We start from the raw sequence: 19,263 nt of genomic DNA, 5'->3' as shown, positions 1-19,263 counted from the left end.
CTCTTCGTGGAAAAAAATTGTAAAGGACACCTATAAAACACTCACTAATTTCTTAGAAGGTTCACTTCAAAGTTTAATTTTTCAAAGTTCGAATTTCTTTCTCAGATGACGAAGAAGAGGAATCGATGTACGGCAGTCAAGATATGTTAAACGATACGCCCGACTCCGCCCGTAACCCGCCCTCTCAACAACAACAATCGTCGCCGAATAAAGTAAACACGACACCACGTGCCAACGCCGCACGACATGTCGAAGAAATGACAAGTGATATGGGTTCCGACACACCCATCATGCTGTGAAAAGGTGCAATGGTAACAGTAATGGTTAGCTCTATTTGGAAAATAGTGCTTTGAGGTTTCCTTTATTGTATAGGTTTTTGTACGGATTGAAGAAGATGAAATTTCTAAGAAAGCTTTGAGTTTCCAAACAGGTCGGATGTGGAAACTAAAACTTTTTGTTTTCTTCAAACTTTTTCATTACTTTGCATTTACGATGTATGGGCCCCCAGCAGTTTGCGTGAATGGGTGAATGGGCTTTTTCACTTGTGTGAATGCGTGAAAATTAAAACAAAATTGCGCGAATGTGTGAATTGAAGGTCCGCTGGGGGGGGGGGCTTCGTGTATCTCTGAATGCTTATTTTAATCAATAAAGTTGATAATCAAGTTAAGTTAATGTAAATAGTTGCTTGTAAATATTTTTTGTTCAATTTCATACATTTTAAAGACAGCATGCATGATTATTAATTGTTTAGATAACTTATTTTAAATCGTTAACTTATGTAATTGCTCGAATTTTAAATTTTAAACAATAAACAAGTTTTTAATAAAAATACATAGTTCGAATTAACATTTAAACTATTAAAATTTTTGTGATATGTAAAATTTAGAATAAACTTTTCCAACTCCTAAAGAGATCTGAGGATTAGTCTTTTAGTTTCTTTAAAATCAGCCTCGATAATTGAATATCAGCGTTTACGTGGAAGCAATGGTATCCTCTTAGATGGTATAAATTAAGGAGATTTTTGTTGTATATAATACTGTCCAATCAAATCACTGCTTCATCATAACAACACCAATCAGAACCGTTTACTCCATAGCAACTAACGTCGCAACAGGTATTTGAATAAAAAAAACTGGCAACAATCATTAAAATGAATCAGTGAATTTAAATTAGGTGTAATTATACTCATCATAAAGAGGAGGGCTTTATCAATGAATTGATAAGAAGGACAAAGATGACTTCACTCTTGTCGTACACTTCCCTTTGGTATAAACCTTCATCGAAAACTTTGAATGAAATTATTATAAACTAGTTGAATGAAATGGTGTATTTGTATGTTTTGTTGGTGTTTCTTTCTGCTTCACACTCAAGGACTAAAGGTAAGTTTTTCTCAGGTTTTCTTCTATGTTTTCTGAGAACCTTAGAGGGCCATGAAACACTTGAAGGGGGAGGGGTAGACAGGTTACCATGAGGTAACAGCTACAAAAGCTACCTTACTTTTCCAATTTCTTAATTTATGGCCAAGTAGGAGGAAGCGTATTATCTAAGCCCAAAAATATTGCGGCATTGTTTTCATACTTCGTGCGTCGAATGTGGTCAAAATGCTCAATCTTAAAATTGATGTGAGATGCTTCTCTTAAACCTCAACTATCAGAAAAATGGTCAAAAAGTAGAGTTAATCGGTCCCTTAATTCCTACTCTTAACACCTACGCTCGTTTTATGAGGATAAATTTATAAGAACACGAGGCTGAAATTTGACCAAAACCTAAGAACAAATTAAGAACAACAACTTGAACTTTAGTCTTTAAATTGAAAATCACTGATTTTTATGAACAATTAAGTGTACACTCTCCACGTACATCACACTCGTCTATTAATTTCACATAGTGAAAATTTCTTAGTCGAAAAAATATGAAATTCTTTAACCCTTAATTTCTTCATTTGATAAATAATTTAAAATAGTATAATTCTTAACTTATTTTCTTCACTTTTAACGATGCTTAGAGTATATTTCTTTTACATTTCATCTTTTTGGTATTAAAAAAACACATTTTGATGGAAACACCGAGGTCTCTGTTTAAAGGTAGTGAAACTAAGAAAACGGGCTTAAAAGTTTAGGGGTTTGAAGTCAAGTTGAGCGTAAAATTTGCTGATAAGTGGTTTTTTAAGAATTGTTTGTACTTATATCCTCATTTCTTTTAATTTCAAACTTTCAAACTAATTACCTAAATATTAAAGCTCTAAACTTTTTAAGGCTGGAGAAGAACCCTTTTGTAAGCGTTGGTATATCAGTTTGTTTGTTTAATTTATCTCTCACTCTTTTTTATCATGTCATGTTCTTATCTTTGCAGCAAAGAATTGCTTGTGTTTGAATGGAGGTGTTTGCGTTGCCAATAACAACACGACAACAACGACGTCCGAAATGCAATGCGCATGTCTGGACGGTTACACTGGAAAGTTTTGCGAGACGGAAATCAACCATTGTGAAAGTGCACCCTGTTTGAATGGCGGAGTGTGCTTCAATAATGTCAATGGTTTTTCTTGCGCATGTGCAGAAGGGTTTGGCGGTAAGTCAGCCTTGTATCTAATGTATTGTAAGTTTTCTGGCTTTGACAATATTGATTCTAGAATTCTTTCCGATCAATAACTTATGCATATGATGATACCCAAAATTATATCATTAGCCATTGACTTGAGATTTTTAACCACTTTTCGATGGATACGTTCTTAACCTCTCTTAAAACCAACACTAACTCACATTAACAGTGGCAATATGTCAAAGTAATGAGGGAGTTCTTGTTGGGAAATTTGCGACATTCTATGTTTTGAAAAAAGTAACTTTAAATCCTTGGTTTATTCTCTCTTACCTCGAAGAATTGAGTTTCCAAATCTTTGAAATTTTAATTTCAGGGAAAAAATGTTCGACTGATCTTCAAGAACGTTGCAAAGAAATGTGTGTCCACGGTCTGTGTGAAAAAGGTGCTTGTGAGTGTCACCAAGGGTGGAGTGGCCTCACTTGCCAGGATGAATCATGCCCTTCTGAATGTAATCAGCAATTCAGCGAGTGTAACCAGGCATGTAATATACCACAATGTCAGTTTGACCACTATCGATGCACCCTAGGAATTGACCCTTTCAAAGGCTGTCGTAAAACGTCTTGCCGTCAAGCTACGGGCGACGGACGTTGTGATGTTGAATGTAATATTGCGGAATGTCTTTTTGATGGTGGAGATTGTCGTAACAGAAGCACGTGTGATTTGGAGGAAAAGTGTTCGATTCAATATGGTAACCAGAGATGTGATAAGGAATGTGACAATGCTGGATGTGGGTACGATGCGTTGGAATGTCGTTCGAACGTCACTAAGAATCTGGTGAGTTGTCGAACAACAAGCAAAGAAAAATTCATTCTTAGTTTCGAATATTTGTCAAAAATATATTTCCGCTTTACAGTCGACTCTCTCTAATTCGACTTTCAAGGGGAATTAGATTTCATCGAATAAGGGAGCGTCTCGAAAAGTAGAGTGTCGTTTATGAGACTTTTTTGTTGATGGTGATTTTCAATATTATCGAATAGTAGAAAGTCGAATTAGAGAGCGTAAATTGTGTGTGCCGTAGGGTCTGAATAAATATTTTTACCTTATTTTTACCTTTATCTTATTTTAAGCCGACAATTTGTTTTCGTAGCTGTCGCGCAAATTTGAAATGAAATTTGAAATGAATTATAAAATTTCTGTTCCAGCTTCCTGGTAAACTTGTTCTTGACATCTCCTCCAATCAGAATCAAACCATTGAAGAAATTTCCATCGAAAGATCGCTGAGCATCCTGTTAAATTCGCGCGTGAACGTCGTGGAGATCCGAAGAGGAGGAGAAGAAACGGTGAATCGGCGAAAACGAAATGTCAAGAGCTCCGATCGTCAAAGGTTTACTCATCTTCCTTTTTTTTCTTCTAGTATATTTTGCTAACGATACCTTCCTGTTCCCAGCGTGTTTTCTGCTTTCCAATGTATCTCCGGCGTCTATCAGCAACGTAAATAAAGCCAGAGATGTATAGGGATGTAGTTGACCTTCAATTACTAAGTAAAAGACAAACGGCTTTTTTAGAATACCTTCAATGACATGAAAAAAGTAATATTTTACATACTTTTGACCTTTGGTCTGATTTGTAGACCTCTTTAGATATACTTTCTTTATTTCCTAAAATTATTCGTTATATGATGAGCAGAAGCCTATTTTATATTCGGTTTATCTATATTCGGCTTTTTCTGAAAACAGGTCTTTACTAAACTCTATCATAATTTCGCATGTTTAAGATCAATTTCTAACGATTGAAGTTGGGCTATTCAAATGATATACTTGGCATAAAAGACCACCTTAGCAGGCAGTCTATAAAGCATTAAACTAGAGCTTAATTAATTAGCTAATTTTGTTAACATTGCCAATTTTCAGACCCCGTAATTAATCCACAAATTCTCTTTGTTTTCGAAACCTGTTACTACAGATATGTAAACAACAAATCCAGGCCATCAATAGTTAATTCAACATAACCCTAAAGTCTTGCTTGCTATTTTTTCAATTTCAAAGTAAAACTTCAATTTTAACATATCATATACCGTTGAAAAGATATCGAAGCATTGTTTGGGAAATGTCAAGCAAAACAAGACTTGGCCTTACCAAAAGAAACTTGGCCTTACCAACCTAGCCCTGAAACTGAGTATGAACAGGGAAAGCAGCCAAAAATACCTGAAAAGAGGCATTTTCGGCTTTACTTGGAATTAAAATGTGTACCAATGGTATTTGAATACCAAATTTGAGGTATTTTTGACATAAAATGAGACAAAAAGCCAAGATTTTTGAAGTTGCTGGGCATATTTGGCTCAAAATCCATACTGTAAGCAACTTTTTGGGTGAAATCCGGAAAGTCTTTAGTAACTCTAGCCCTGAGCCAAAAATTGGGGTTGCTTATAAAAAAAATTACATGCGATGGAACCTTTCGCGATAGCGTTAGAAAATATAGTGCTAGGAGTGGCTACACGCTTTTTTTTATAAGAATACACTTTATAAGAATGTCCATGATGAATATGGCCAAAAAATTAGGAATATGGTAAGAATATCACCATCATGGAATTTAGCAATTGAACCTAAGAATGCCATTTTAATGCATTTTAACCTGTAGATTGCCAATTTCGATCTTAACCTAAGAATACCATAAGAATATTTTTGGATAATTTTCGCCAAAAAGTTAAGAATATCCATGATGAAATGAAAAAACATCATTCTTATTTAAAAAAAAAGCGTGTATGTTTCCACCAGTGTGATATATCAAAATTTGAAGCTCAAAGAGCCGTAAGGCGTGGTTTCCACCAAATATTGTAGTGTAGTGTGTATAGATTCAAAGACACAAATAAAACAAAATATTTTTCTCGAAATGTTGGAGGCATTAGCGGCTTTCTTTGAGGATAAGTTTTGTACCCATATCCATCGCACTGTGCGATGGAAGCTATTGCACAGCATTTTTTGAGCTAAGAAAATCATCGCTATCGCAGTGTAGTTTCCATTGCTATCGCACAGCCCAACCGCACAGTGCGATAGTAGGTGGAAACCGCACAGTGCGATAGTAGGTGGAAACCACGCCTTAAAGCAAATGGACTTTAGGTACCTAAATTTCTTCAAGTGAGCATGAGGGAAATTTTGAATTCAATTTTAAATGATTTTCGTTTTGGATAAAGTGATTGAGGAGTGGTTTAGCCTATTCTGTACCATAGAATGTACCTTATCGGGAAAACTTCGTCGGGGGAAATTTTCATCGGGGAAAAATATTCGTCACTTGGCCAGAATTTCGTCACTTTTCCCCGACGAAGTTTTCCCCGATAAGGTATCTCACATATAACGGTAAGGAATTTTCGTCTGTTTACAAATGTAATGTAATGGTCACAAAGGGTACCGATATCATTCGTAAACAAGTGAATAATAGAAAGATAACAGGAACAACCTTTACCTCTTTGAAGACATTTAACTTCCCGCTTCTCCGCCCACCTTACTTTATTTTTTCTTTTCTTGCTTTTCGTTGTAGGGAAATTAATTCACTAAAATTTTGTAACCGTTTGCGGATCAGAAGTGAGCGAAAAAGTTAGATAATGCGATGCTGAAAGTAATCTAAAAATGGCGGTCTGGGGACTTGGAAAGGGTTTCACCACCAGAAGATCACCTTCCAAAACGTGTTTTGCAAGGAAGAGTACTCTCACTACCATTCCCGCTATTTTATAAAAACCCGGTCTGTAAGGCTTCTGTTTCTTTCTATGGTTTTAAGAGTTTAAGCTTTAGTTTTAAGTTTCTTCATACAAAAAAGTACGGAAGTGGGTGATAAATATTTTACATTACAAGGCTGGGGCTATTTATAATAGTGCCGTAGGATGCATTTTGATATTAGGGGGGTTAAAGTTTAGTGAAAAAATATTTGGTACCTCAATACACTAAAAAAGCAACAATTGATTAAAAAAGGACATAAAAGAGTCTATAAATGACAACATAGGGAAAACTTGGGAAAAAGGATCCCAGTAGCTACGACACCTTATAATGACTATATTGATTATATTTTAAATAAAGTATTTGAAAATGTCAAGCAAAAGATTGATGAAGCGAGAACTTACCAAAAAGTTTTTGTCTAAAATTCATTGGACGCTAATCAGCAAAAATCTTATTGGCCGCAATATTGAAGTGACCCCTCATTTGAAAGGTATTTTCATACTTATTCAAAAAAATAGTAAACATTTTGGCTTAGGAATTGAAGAAAGGCTATAAAAAGTCTTTAAAATTAATTAAAGGATTAGTCTTTGTGGCATGCCATACTTCAAGAGAAAGGGAGAAGGAATATAAACTTTCGGTATTGCTAAATATCGAAATATCAAACCGACTGATGTTCCCTTCTCATGGTTTTTTACTGAAGGTTTCGCAAGATTTGGCATGATATTCTTAATTCTACTTGCCAAGATTTTTGATATCAAAAATAACTAAGTTCAGCGAAACCTTTTGTTCCTCAAAGATTGATAAAAAGGTACTTAGGCAGGAGTTTATGGAGAAAGCTTTGGATTTTTTTACGAGCTGAAAAACGATTGGTTATGACCTAAAACAGAGAAAAAGTTAGAAGGTTGTAAAGTGTATATTTTTCAGCAAATAGAAAATTGCGTAATTCAGTCAGTGAGACAACATTAGTAGAACTTATTAATTAGTTTAATTGTAGCGTGAAAATGAGCTAATTATAGATCGTCTTCGAAGGTAGGTTCACTTGTCTGAACAGAAAGTCTTTCAACCCTGCAAAGATAAGAATATTCATCTGCTTATCAATTTTTGATCGTTGCTGCTTTTGAGTCATACTGCGCATGCGTCTTGAGCATAGATAGATAAGAGAAATAAACGTCTAGATACCTGCAACTGTTTCTTTTCGTCTTGATCAACAAGATGCTTGGAAGGTGGTTCGAAAACTTTTCCTGAAAAAATATTTTACAACGAAAAAGTTGCGTTTGCAAATTGTGGTTGAAGGAAAAAAAGTTTACTTTTTCACATTGAAGATAGTGAAATACCTTTTTAATATAACTTATAAATCGGAATCCGAATGGCTTCGGAGACATACTAACGTCTGTTCGCTAATTTCACGGACTTGGTGTTTCTAGGTGGTGGCTATTTCCCCTTAAATACGACTTAAAGAGCTTGAATTTTGCATTTCGCGAAGAAAAAAAACTTGATTTGGACTTTTCCAAATATCTTGCACCAAAATGTTTCAACTTTCGGCCTATCAGAATTTTTCTTGGGGTTGACTCTCTCGCGAAGTTTCTGCAAATTGGGTGATCAAGACCTTGCTTACAATGTCATTCCGTTAGATAAATGCAAAAACTCCTTTGCGACCAACAGAAAATAGTTATAGAACGCAGGGCCAATAGAATAGTTGGCCAATAGAAACTCTGGAAATTACCGGAAATTTTAGCATAGTCATAACAGCGAGTCAATTTAGTTTAATTTATAATAATTTTACATGCAGTTTTCCTATTGAAAATCTGATGACCCGCATTGATAATAGTGACGATATCAGAGTACCACTTTTAAAAAAAGTATTTGGTTGCTTAACTGACCGACTGTTCTATTGCCGACTTTCTACTAGTCTAGCAAGCTAGACGACTAATCTATACATAGTAGAAATAAAGCAAAAAGTAATGAATGGAAGAATTTTAGTCGTCTAGAAACCTTTGTGCACTAACTCCAAACAAAAGAAAAGTGTCAATATTTGCGATTATAATTTTTTCATGCTCAAAATAATTCTTGAGAAAAAAAATTTGTGTGGATTTGTGTATTGAAAGTTTTTCATTTGAGTTGATTTCGTTTTGAGAGTTTGTTGTTGCTTGATAAATTGTTTTCTCGCTACGCAAGTTTCTGCGTAGCTAGCCCCTGTATCTATAAGGCTGGAACACCGGATTCTTCCAGTCGTTTATACAAATTAAATCCCGTATTATTATTATTAGTATTGGTATTATTAGTATTACATGCATTATAAACGACTCCAGTCTAACTTTCTACCTTCCCTTCTCAAAAATGGAAGATATCCGTATATTTTCGATATCCGTTTCGAACCTTTTTCGAAAGTTTTTTTAGTTTTGCGTTACTTTTTTTGGAGCTACTTTTTCTTTTTGTAGAGTAGTAGCGTAGGCATCAACTGAAATTTTCTACGAACTCGTCATTAGAATAATCTTATTTTTTGGTATTTTAGTGTTTCACTAAGAACGACATTAGACAACGGAGGCTGTATGCGCGATTGCTTCCACACTGTGAACCAGGTAAGCTAATCTTTTTTGCTTGCTTTCTACAAAATAATTTCTTCATTTTGCAACCATACATAGCTCAGTCAATAGAACATTCATCTTACATTTCATGGGTTGTGAGTTTGAGCCCCAGTCACCACCAACTCAGTGAATGATTAGCTTAGATGGGGCAATCTGATCAAGGTGGTGAGTTACTGGGAGCAGAGTGCAGTTGTTGCTTCAGCATTTGTTCTCCCACGTCTAGCGCAAATAGGTTAACCAGTTAAGCTAATTTTTTTCGCTTGCTTTTTTACAAAATAATTTTCGCTTATGTCAGCAACCCTTATCACGCCATCACGTATTTCGAGAATCGACAAAATTTGTCATCCCGTAAAAAATAGCCTAAAGATTATGTTTTACGTTAACTTTAATGGGTTTCGGAAAAAATATTTACAGTAAGGTAAGAGAGATTAAGAGAGATTAAATCTCCGCCTTTCCTTCTTCGTGACGCAAAGTTGTATTATTTTTCTTCTTCTCTCTCCATATTAAGTGAAGATAGGAATGAGACTGTTACACGCTCTTTCTATAAGAATAATTTTATAAGAACATGAGTCTCATCCTAAATAAATAAATTTAAATTTATTTTGTAAAATTCGAATTTGGAAGTTAAAGCCAATTTTAGATAACAAAAGATTCTTCAGCTCAGCCCCCTTAAAATAACATGGAGGCCGTTAAGACAAAATCCAGCATCAAGCTCTTCAACGATTTGTTGTGGTTTTCAAATATTCTTGCTCTTTTCTCAATTTTCTTCTTTATTTATAAATAACCCAGGTAGTATTTTCTTGGTCATAAAATCAAAGGGTCAGATTGTCTTGTTCTTCTAAAAACTTTCCCGCCTCAGGCTACTGTTGGTTGGCGGCTAGTTTAATAACAAGAGTCTTCGTAATGATAAATTTCTTCTTCCCTCCGAACAGGCGGCCAGATACATCGCTTTCAAGGCCAGTAAACAACAACTTGATCATTTACCTTTCAAAGTACGATCGGTTGCAGTAGAAAAAGACAGCGCGCAGAAGGAGGATGACGTCATCAATAAATATTTATGGCTTTTCACACTTTTTGTGATTGCTATTGTCTTGATGTTTGGGATTTGGTATCAGAGAAGGCAGAAAGGAACCTCACTCTGGGTACCTCCTACCCTCACTGAGCTCGCCAACTCACCCCGTAACGAAACATCGAGTGCTGTACCAAGGAAAATGTGTAAAGAAATCAGGTAATGTAACAACTTGTCGTTTAATAATTTTACCCTCTCAAAATACCATCGAGTTTTTTATTTCCCTATTTTAATACGTCATTAGTTTATGTAATTTGGCTTAACAGTCAGTCAAGTTTTTATTGAAAGGTCTTACGTGGTTGGAAAAAGAAACATTGCAATATTTTCACTAGACTGTCATCTAGTTAGAAATTTTTTTTTTGCAACCATGCACATGCGAACGGTGTGGCCGGGTAGCTCAGTCGGTAGAGCATTCACCTTACAGTCCAAGGGTTGTGGGTTCGATCCCCAGTCACCGCCAACTCAGCAAATGATGAGTAGCTTAATAGTTAAGATACTAGGAGCTTGGCGCTCTACTTCTCCCACTTGCTCAAGTAGAAAAGAGGATAGACTTTCTCACTGCCGGCCCCGCCGACAGCCACCAGATGAATATACTTAATATACTTACACGTGAACTGTAACAATGAGATGAGAAGTAAGGAATAACATCCTGAATATGGTGCCGATTCCAAACGCAATACCTTCATGAACACACACGGCTCTCGCTGCTCAAGCCGGATGAAGATATGATAGTGTAGTTTCCCGTAAATCACCGATTAAGCGCCTGGTACATGTTTTGGTGAATATTACTCCTTCGTAGCCTTCCTACCCTCGCATCACTCCCTGTCTAGAACGTATGATTGCTGACTGGGTTCTCGGGGGTATTGCAGACCTTAAACCCCGAATAAAGTTAAATCAAATTTTACTCCTACAATTTCTCATACAGGCCGTCTCACATGCCAATTCTCCACAGCGACGATGAAGACCTGGAAAAAGAAAGTTGCCTACCATCATCGAGGTGTCTAATCAATTCTTCTTCAGAAATTGTCTCGCTTATTCAACATCTACTACAGAATCTCAAGGGTTCATTTTATGATCAAAATGTACATCATTGTACTGTCTGGTCTTTAATGAGCAATTCAATTTTATATCCATATAAATGGTTGGGCAAACATTTCCAGGGGGTATCTCAAGAAGAATTTCCAGGGGGTCTAAAGGGGTGTTTTTTTTTAATTTTCATGAGAGTAAAAGACTGATTTTAGTTCGTGTAGCTTTTCTATAAGGCATGAAAAGAATTTTTCCAAGGGTTTTGTGCAAATTTTACCATTTTCCAGGGACCCTCCACACATTTCCAGAAATCTTTTCGACTCGAAAAGGTTCGCCCAATGATATTTTAGTTTCCAAATAGCGTTGGTGTAAACTCTACAATACAATTCTTTTGATAATGACAATCTGGTTACAGTATTGATTTGGAGTTTTCTTTAAGTTTAGATTCTGTTCATTTATAATTTCTGTTTTTTTTTTCTACTAGTGCCAACGAGGATGAAGGGACAGACTGCGACCATAAAGAAAAGGTAATTTTCAAAATAAAGCCTCCGAAAGTACACTCTCTCTCTTTATACTCAATTCTTTGCACTGTTTCAACAAAATATGATTATAATGATTTTTGCCTCGTTTATTTTTTTTCGTGAAATGATACAAAAAATAGGCACTGCAATCATTCTATAAACAAAAGCCTTTTAATGTTATAAAAACTCCGGAATTACACAGAATTTGCCGCCCGTGTCTACGTTCTGGAAATTATATCTTAAAAATCAAATTTTTCGCACTTTCTTTTTTCAGATAATAAAAGATAATCCATATATTCTACATTTTGCTATACACTATGGCTTCATGGATCTCTTCAAAGAGCAGCTAGATGACCTGAAGAATATCAATCTTCAAGATCACAATGGGCGGACACCACTTCATGTAGCGATCGCTTTACAACGTCATGAAATGTTCGAAGAATTAATAGCAGTAAAAGGAATCGACCTCAATATAAGGGATGGGAACGGAGAAACACCTCTCATGGAAGCTTGCAATGCTTATTCCACAGGTTGGGAATTATTTTATGGTAGATCTTCATTCTGAACTTCAGTTGAGCTATATAATCAAACAATGAGTGTCTGTGTGTCACAAAAACTTTAGGGTAGCCTGGAGACCTCAAAAATGGTCGGTTTTGGCTGAAATTCGGCACCATTGTTCCTTGGGTGAATATGTGGCGGTAATTTTTTCAAGTTTCAAAAATTTTGATTTTTGGGACCTAGGGACGAGTTTTTCGCCAAAACGAGGCTTAAACTTTGAAGCAGCCTGGAGACTTAATAAATGGTCGGATTTGGCTGAAATTTGGCACACTTGTTTCTTAGTATTTGAGCATCTACAATTGGGCCTTTATGACGTGTGTTTTGTTTTTTATTTTTGCTCTCATATTCTTTTAACGCCCCAGCTGACAATTAGGCTAGGCTAGACTTACCTCTTTTCTCTGTCCTATTCCAACAATACATTGCTTACAAAGTTGACACATAAAACACATTGACAGAAGTATTCCCCATGCAATGTTTGTATCGAATCTACCATAAAAACGAAAGTGGTCTCTTCTTCTCAGTGGCTTCTGTTAGTCGCTTCATCGAAAAGGCTTTTTAAGATTTCAACCAATGATTTCAATGATCTATCCCTGGACATTTCGATTTTTTATCCCCTGAACACGCGTTTTACCCGGAAACAAGCATCAAATCGACCCTCTGGACAAAATTTACCACATGGACATGGCAGTTTTTTATGATTCTTCAATACCACTGGACAATATATCCTCAACCCCCTATGAACGGTTCTTTTCTGGAAGAGCACAATTGTACCTTGGAAACGAAAACGTTGAAAATGTTTCATGATGTTTTTTTTAATTTCCGAATTTCAGACCAGGTGCAAAAGCTGTTGAAAGCTGGAAGCAAAGCAACTTTGACTAATCGGCAAGGGAAAACGGCATTGCATGTTTCGGCACAAATTGATAACTACCAAGCAGTCAGATTGTTAGTGGAAGTCAACTCGAATGTTAACAAACAAGATTCAATGGTAAGGCTGATAAGATTTTTAGATCTCTGGTTTTTATTTTGGGTCTTTGTTGATTGGTGGTGTTTGCAATGTGTGTCAACTGAGAAGTAGTTCTTCATTCAACTATCAGTATCACCAAGCAAGAGAAACAAAATAAACATGACAATGACAATATTCAGTGAGATTCTCGTGATTTCATTGGCTAAAAGATATCACGTACTCAAGAGTCTAAATATGGTTTTTAGTGATCCCTGTATATTCTGTATCCCAACTCAAAAGATCATCCATTATATTTTGCAACCAATCTTGAGCTCATTATATCTTATTAAGCTGGCATCTTTTCCACGTGTTAGCAAAAAGGTACGAATACCTAAAGGGCGAATAGACTTTAATTTAATTTAATTTTTAGGGACGAACACCTTTACATTTGGCCATCCTTGAAGATTCAGAGCAGTCCACCATCATTCTCCTTCAGAGTGGTTCTAATACGTCGATCAGAGATACGGACGGACTAACGCCTCTTGCGTTATGTCAAATATCGAAGAATGAGAGATTGGAAATATTACTTCGCGATCATGAAGAGAAAAAGGGTTCTGATGATGATTTATTGCCGCGTCAGCAGAAAGTTAAGAAAAAGGTCGAATCGCATATGACGAAAAAAGACACAAAGCCGAAAAAGAAAGATCGCAATCAGCGAACTGTGGACAAACGAGCAAGACTCTCCCGTAAACGTAAAAAGCTTGATAGTGTTTGCTCTTCAAGTACACTTAATGATAGTCTGTGTAGCCTTTCACCTGAGATTAAGCTACCTTTTTGCGAGAGTGCACACCAAGAGACGAGGAAACGACAGTGGAGTGAAACACATTCAAATATAACGCATGGTTACACATCAGATGAATGTTCACCATATAAAGAGATGAATGGAAACAAACTTTTACGAAACCATGACAACAAGTCTGAAAACAACTCGTCGAGTCAGGAACCCAAAAAAATGACAAAAAAATGTAAAATTAACACAAAGCGGAAACAATTTCCGAGTGTTGATTGTTCTACGGATGGTTTGGAGAGCCCGACGAATCGCTTTGATTTTGGTTTCAATCTTTCTTCAATGATGAATAAATCTTTGATTGATAATGATAGAATGTTTGAAGATGATGTCTTTGTTGGCAGCAATGTCCTTCACCAAGCGTTGACCTGTTTGATTGACCCTTTACCAACATTAACGACATCCTCATGGTCGACTGATGCACATAGCCCCATTTCTGACACTTCCTTTTGAGCATTTTTGGAAATAAGAAAATGACATCTCTGATGGTATATTCTTGTTTTACTCACGAAGATCATCACTTGATCATTGACTAATATGACTACAAGATGTTCTTAAGAAGAAAATCATTTTCATATGCTCCTGCATTCATTCAATCAGTGAGATTTTAATTTGGATGTTAATCCTCCTATTTCTGGCTTAAGGGCTCATAGTGAAAAAGCAATTTCAGAATTTGAAGATAAAACCTTATGTTTTCGCTTCTTTGACATGTTTAAGAAAACACAAAAAAGCCTAATCTCCTTGGGCAAATCATTTTATTGTTTCAAACTTTTTTTAAGTTAATGAGAAATAATTTCTTTATTTAGATTTTTCCGGAAAAATTTTCTATTTGGCTACATCCCAAGTTATAGCTGTTTTCGTATGGAAATTTAGTGGAGAAAATTGCCAAAAATGAGTTTTTTTGGAGATTTTAAAGGAAAGATACTTCCACAAAAAATTTCCGAAATTGTATTTTTAGATACTAAATAGATACATCACCTGAACCAAAAATAATTCCAAAATGTTTGATTTTTACCGAGATTAGGGCTTTGAAAGGTGAAATACTCTTCTTCGAAAAACTCTTCGTTTTCTTCTTCATTTAATTTTTTCATTTCAATTTTTCGATTTTTAAATTCTAAAAAGGTAGGTTTAACAGGACATATAAAAAAAGTTATACATTAATCTTTTTAAAATGCAGAAATTGCCATTTAAGTTGGTGTAAAATCGAAAAATTGGGTATGTCCAGAGCCCTTAAGGCAAGACCAATTTAATTTGTTGTTTTTACGGGCCAAGCTCCCAAAAGAAAGAGTCGGTCGGCGAAAAAATAAAAATAATTACATTTTAATAACTACATTTTTTAAAATCTAGCGATAGATTTTAGTTTCAATCTTTTAATAAGGCAGCAAAACTACTAATCTTGACAAAAATGGGAAATATAGAATAAAAAGACACAAAAAGCTCTAATTCATGGGTAAAATTAAAAATTGAACATAAAATTCTCAAAACCTTGGAAAAAGTACCGAGATTTTGAAAATTTGACTGTCTTCAAAACAATGAAAATAAAGGTGTACAGTAAAACCTCTAATTAACGGACACTCTGAAAGGCGGACACCTCTGATTAGCGGACAATTTCATTTTCCCCGGCCGTTTCCTAGTCAAATCCTCATAAAAAAGTTTCTAAAAGGCCGCGGACACTGCATTAGCGGACCCTCTGATTAGCGGACAAATTTTTTCGCACGATGTTAATGGAGAGCTTCCATTATTTGATGACGTCAATAATTATGTATATATTTTTAATCAGAAGTCCCTTGTGCATAGCGTCCTTTCCTTTCAGTGTCCTTTTGTTTGAGTGTCTCGCGAGGCTTTCTTTGTTTTCAGTTCCTTTGTTCAGTGTCTTTAGTGTATTCCCGGGTCGTGTTTTATATTATTTTACGTCACTTTGTAATTCCTCTAGGGAAATTAGCGATAGCTTTATCAAGTTGTGTTTTTGAATTGTAAACTAGTTCAGCACTGAGAGTCTGTGAGAAGTCTGTGTGTTGTGAGAGTGAGCAAACTTTTGATTTACGATACGAATTTGCATTTTAGTTTCTTTTTAAGTTCAAGAATTTTCTGTTGATTTTTACATTTCGTCTCAAGTTTCTGTTTGCATTTTTGTTCCTATTTTTTCTGTTCCTTTTTTACAATGTGATTTCGACCAGTGATCAAAAACAATTCTCTCCGCTCACAAAGTAAATCAAAAGTTCTTTTTTTTAAGTTCGGGTTTTTTGCTCTGATTTTTTCGTTCTATAAACTTTTTTGTTTTCTCGTGGCCTAAAGTGCTGAACTCCTCTTGCGCGTGCCTGAGAGTGTTTGAGTGAGCGTTAGAGCTTGGAGCTCTCGTTCTTAAGTTGATATAGTTTTATCTAGTTTGCCGGCTAGTTTCTTGTTAGTCACAAGAATTTTGTTTTCTCTTTGAGAAATTGCTCATGGTTTGAGCTGTATTCCTCGTGAATAAATTTTGAAGTTTTATTGGCTAGCTTAGTCTGTCTGCCAAGTGTTTTGATTTTGAATTTTTTGTTTGTCTGAAATCGTTCGACTTTTGATCGTTAGATTTTGATTGAAATTTCTGTTTGGTTCAATTCCATTGCACTGCTCTTCTGGGCATTCTGTTTCGTAGTATTGTACTCCACCATTGTTAGAAATTCACGATATATATGATTTATATAAATATTGGATGTTAATCACTTAAGTGTTGAAAATCCATTTGTTTGATTGCTCTCTTGTCGCTTATTTGTTAGAAATTCACGATATATACTATAATTTATATTAATATCGGATGTTAATCACTTAAGTGTTGAAAATCCAATTAGGCTAGGCATTTGTATCTGTGCCTTTGAAAATGTCTGATTGGGATAGAAATGTCACTAAGCGTCGTCCGGTCAAAAATCAATCTGACCAAGGTGAATTTAATTTTGAGCTTTTTGAGCGTCAAAGAGAAAGACTTACTACCGAAATTACAGAAAGACTAGAAAATATTGATCTTTTATTGAAAAATAGGTCTTCTACCGATCTTGTAAGAAATGCCCTTGAAGGGTTGAATAGAGCTTTTGTTGAGCTTCTTTTTGTCTGTGAAAAATTAAAACCATTAGTGTATGAAGTCTCTGAATTTGATAACTGGTTAGGAAATATTGATACGGACATTTTTCTTATAAAAAATTCTGCTATTCGTTATTTGAAAGATAATGAACCTCGTGAGTCTCAAGCTCCCTCTGGAGCTTCTTATCGTGATTCGAAAGCTTCGTCTTCAATTCGATCGACTTCTTCTTCTATGTCGACTGCAAGTCAAAAAATGCTTAAAACAGCAGCAGATGTTGCTACTCTTGAAGTAGAGCTCGCTTTTGCAGATAAAAAAAGGGATTAGTGAAAATGGATAAGACTCTTCTTGAAGAAAAATTGGCAAAGAAAAAGGCTCTTTTGAACGTTTATGAAAATTGGCAACCTAGAGTGCCACCTGATGAAAATGCATGGAGAAATTTAACTTCAGGTTCGATTATTGAACCTTCTGAATCTCCTAAAGTTGAATCTACTAGAGTTGAATCTCCTAGAGGAAATCCTGAGCCTCTTAGAGCTGAAACTCCTGAATTTGTTCCTACTGAGAATAGTCAAACTGTCGATGCATCCTCTGGTCATAAGACAACCTTTTTACCAGTGCCTCCTTCTGGACCAAGACCTCGTATTGCTAGAAGATTTGGTCTTCCTGTAGCTGCTTCCAGTCCTATAGATTCTGTACTTTCGAATGCAATTTTTGACTTGGTGAAACTTCAAGGTGCTCCATCTGTTGAACTAAGCGTCTTCACTGGTGATCCTTTGGATTACAAATTCTTTATGACAAATTTTGAAGAGCTCGTCGAAAAAAGAATTTCAGATAGTGAAGGTCGTCTTGCTCGTCTTTTGAAATTTACTACCGGTGATGCCAATAATCTGATTCAGTGCTGTCTGTATATGACGAATGGCTATGAACGTGCTAAGGCTCTTTTGAAGAAGAAAATATGGAGACCCCCATCGAATCATGATTGCTTATAAAAAACAGTTGGATAATTGGGAGAATGTCAAACTTGGTGATTCCTCTTCATTTGGAAAAATTTCATTCCTTTCTGCTTAAGTGTGGCTCAGTTATTGAGGGTAACTTGTGGAATAGTTTTGATACTGCTGACAATCTCTGCATCATTGCCAGTAAGCTTCCAAATGTATGTCAAGATAAGTGGAATAGGAAAGTTGTTGACATTCGAAATCGTTTTAAAAGAGAACCACTTTTTAAAGATTTGTTTTTGTTCGTTGAAATGGAAATGACAGTTGCAAGTGATCCTCTGTTTTCTAAAGAAGCACTTAAAGAGCGTTTTCCAAGTGATTCTAAAAGTTCTGGTTTTTCTGGCAGTTTTAAGCCAAGAAAGTATTTTGATAATAAATCACCAAAAAGTTTTCTATGTGTCACTTGCAATGTTAACCATGATATTGAGGCTTGTCCAACATTTAGATCCAAAACTCTTGAAGAAAAGTCCAAATTTTTGATGAAAGAGAGATTGTGTTATGGTTGTCTTGGTAAAGGCCATATATCTGCTCAGTGTAGAAATCGAAGAACTTGTGTTGTTTGTAACAAAAGACATCCTACAACTCTTCATGGTTTGAGAATTGAGCGTAGACCACCTGCTGATGATTCTAAGAAAACAGATTGTGATGTTAGACCTTCTCCTCCAGTGCCACGACCAAGGCCTGATCTGATATAGCCAAGTTTGATGATTCGAAATCAAAACCTGAAACAAAAGGTACTAAAGGAGGTGTTAAATGTGGAGTTCTGAATAACAGTGCTAATAAAAATCTCAGTATGTGTGTTGTACCAGTTCTTCTTCGACATGATCATTCAAAGTCTGATATTGTAACATATGCTCTTCTTGATACCTGTTCTCAAGCTTGCTTTATTTCTGACGAAATTGTTTCTTTGATGTCATTGAAAACTATAAGTACTGATTTGAGCATTAACACGATAACATCTGTCAAGTCAGAGAAGTGTCAAGTGGCTTCTGGATTAAGAGTGAAAGGTCTTCATGCTGGTGATGGTAGTTGGTTATCTCTGCCGAAGTGTTTTAGTAAACCTAATATCCCTGTTGATTCAAGTGAGATTCCGACAGCTGACTCTATAAAAGAATGGCCTTATCTTAAATCTATTGAAAATGAGCTTCCTAATACAACGTTTTTAAAGGTTGGAATTCTGATTGGTGCTAATTGTTTGAAAGCTATCGAACCTTTAAAAGTTATACCAAGTCAGGATGATGGTCCCTTTGCCTTTAAAACTAAACTTGGTTGGTGTGTTGTCGGACCTATCAGTTCGTCAAGGTCATCAGATACTATTTCTTGTTGCAGAGTCATGGTAAATGATCATGGTAGATCGAACCATCTTTGTTGTTGAAGAAACACAGGTTAAAGATCTGGAATGAAATCTATGCTAAAAAATCT

At 35.7% G+C, this 19,263-nt stretch overlaps 2 protein-coding genes across 3 annotated transcripts in view; both read left to right on the top strand.

Moving 5' to 3' along the window:
• The window catches only part of LOC136802943 (uncharacterized), a 29,149-nt gene extending 28,299 nt beyond the window's left edge, over positions 1–850 (top strand). Inside the window, exon 29 of the mRNA XM_067059672.1 lies at positions 106–850. Coding sequence (XP_066915773.1) covers positions 106–299 — 194 coding nt within the window. The 3' untranslated portion in view covers positions 300–850. The remainder of the gene's footprint in view (positions 1–105) is intronic.
• LOC136802951 (neurogenic locus notch homolog protein 2-like) lies at positions 218–15,453 on the top strand. 2 transcript variants are annotated; one of them, XM_067059680.1, is made up of 11 exons: positions 218–303; positions 2,353–2,568; positions 2,912–3,372; positions 3,741–3,922; positions 8,758–8,824; positions 9,763–10,058; positions 10,825–10,896; positions 11,410–11,452; positions 11,721–11,976; positions 12,835–12,989; positions 13,378–15,453. In XM_067059680.1, the coding sequence occupies exons 2-11, from the start codon at positions 2,424–2,426 to the stop codon at positions 14,245–14,247; spliced, it is 2,547 nt and encodes an 848-aa protein (XP_066915781.1). In that variant the 5' UTR covers positions 218–303; positions 2,353–2,423; the 3' UTR covers positions 14,248–15,453. The 2 variants fall into 2 exon arrangements, with proteins under 2 accessions (XP_066915781.1, XP_066915780.1); XM_067059679.1 differs by lacking the exon at positions 218–303 and adding an exon at positions 1,235–1,379.
• Positions 15,454–19,263: the final 3,810 nt, after the last annotated feature.

The sequence above is a fragment of the Clytia hemisphaerica genome, unplaced genomic scaffold (assembly GCF_902728285.1).
Source record: "Clytia hemisphaerica strain Z4C2 unplaced genomic scaffold, Clytia hemisphaerica genome assembly, whole genome shotgun sequence".
Taxonomy (NCBI): Eukaryota; Metazoa; Cnidaria; class Hydrozoa; order Leptothecata; family Clytiidae; genus Clytia; species Clytia hemisphaerica.
Note: the sequence above shows the minus strand (reverse complement) of the source record. Positions and strands in the feature narration are given on the sequence as shown.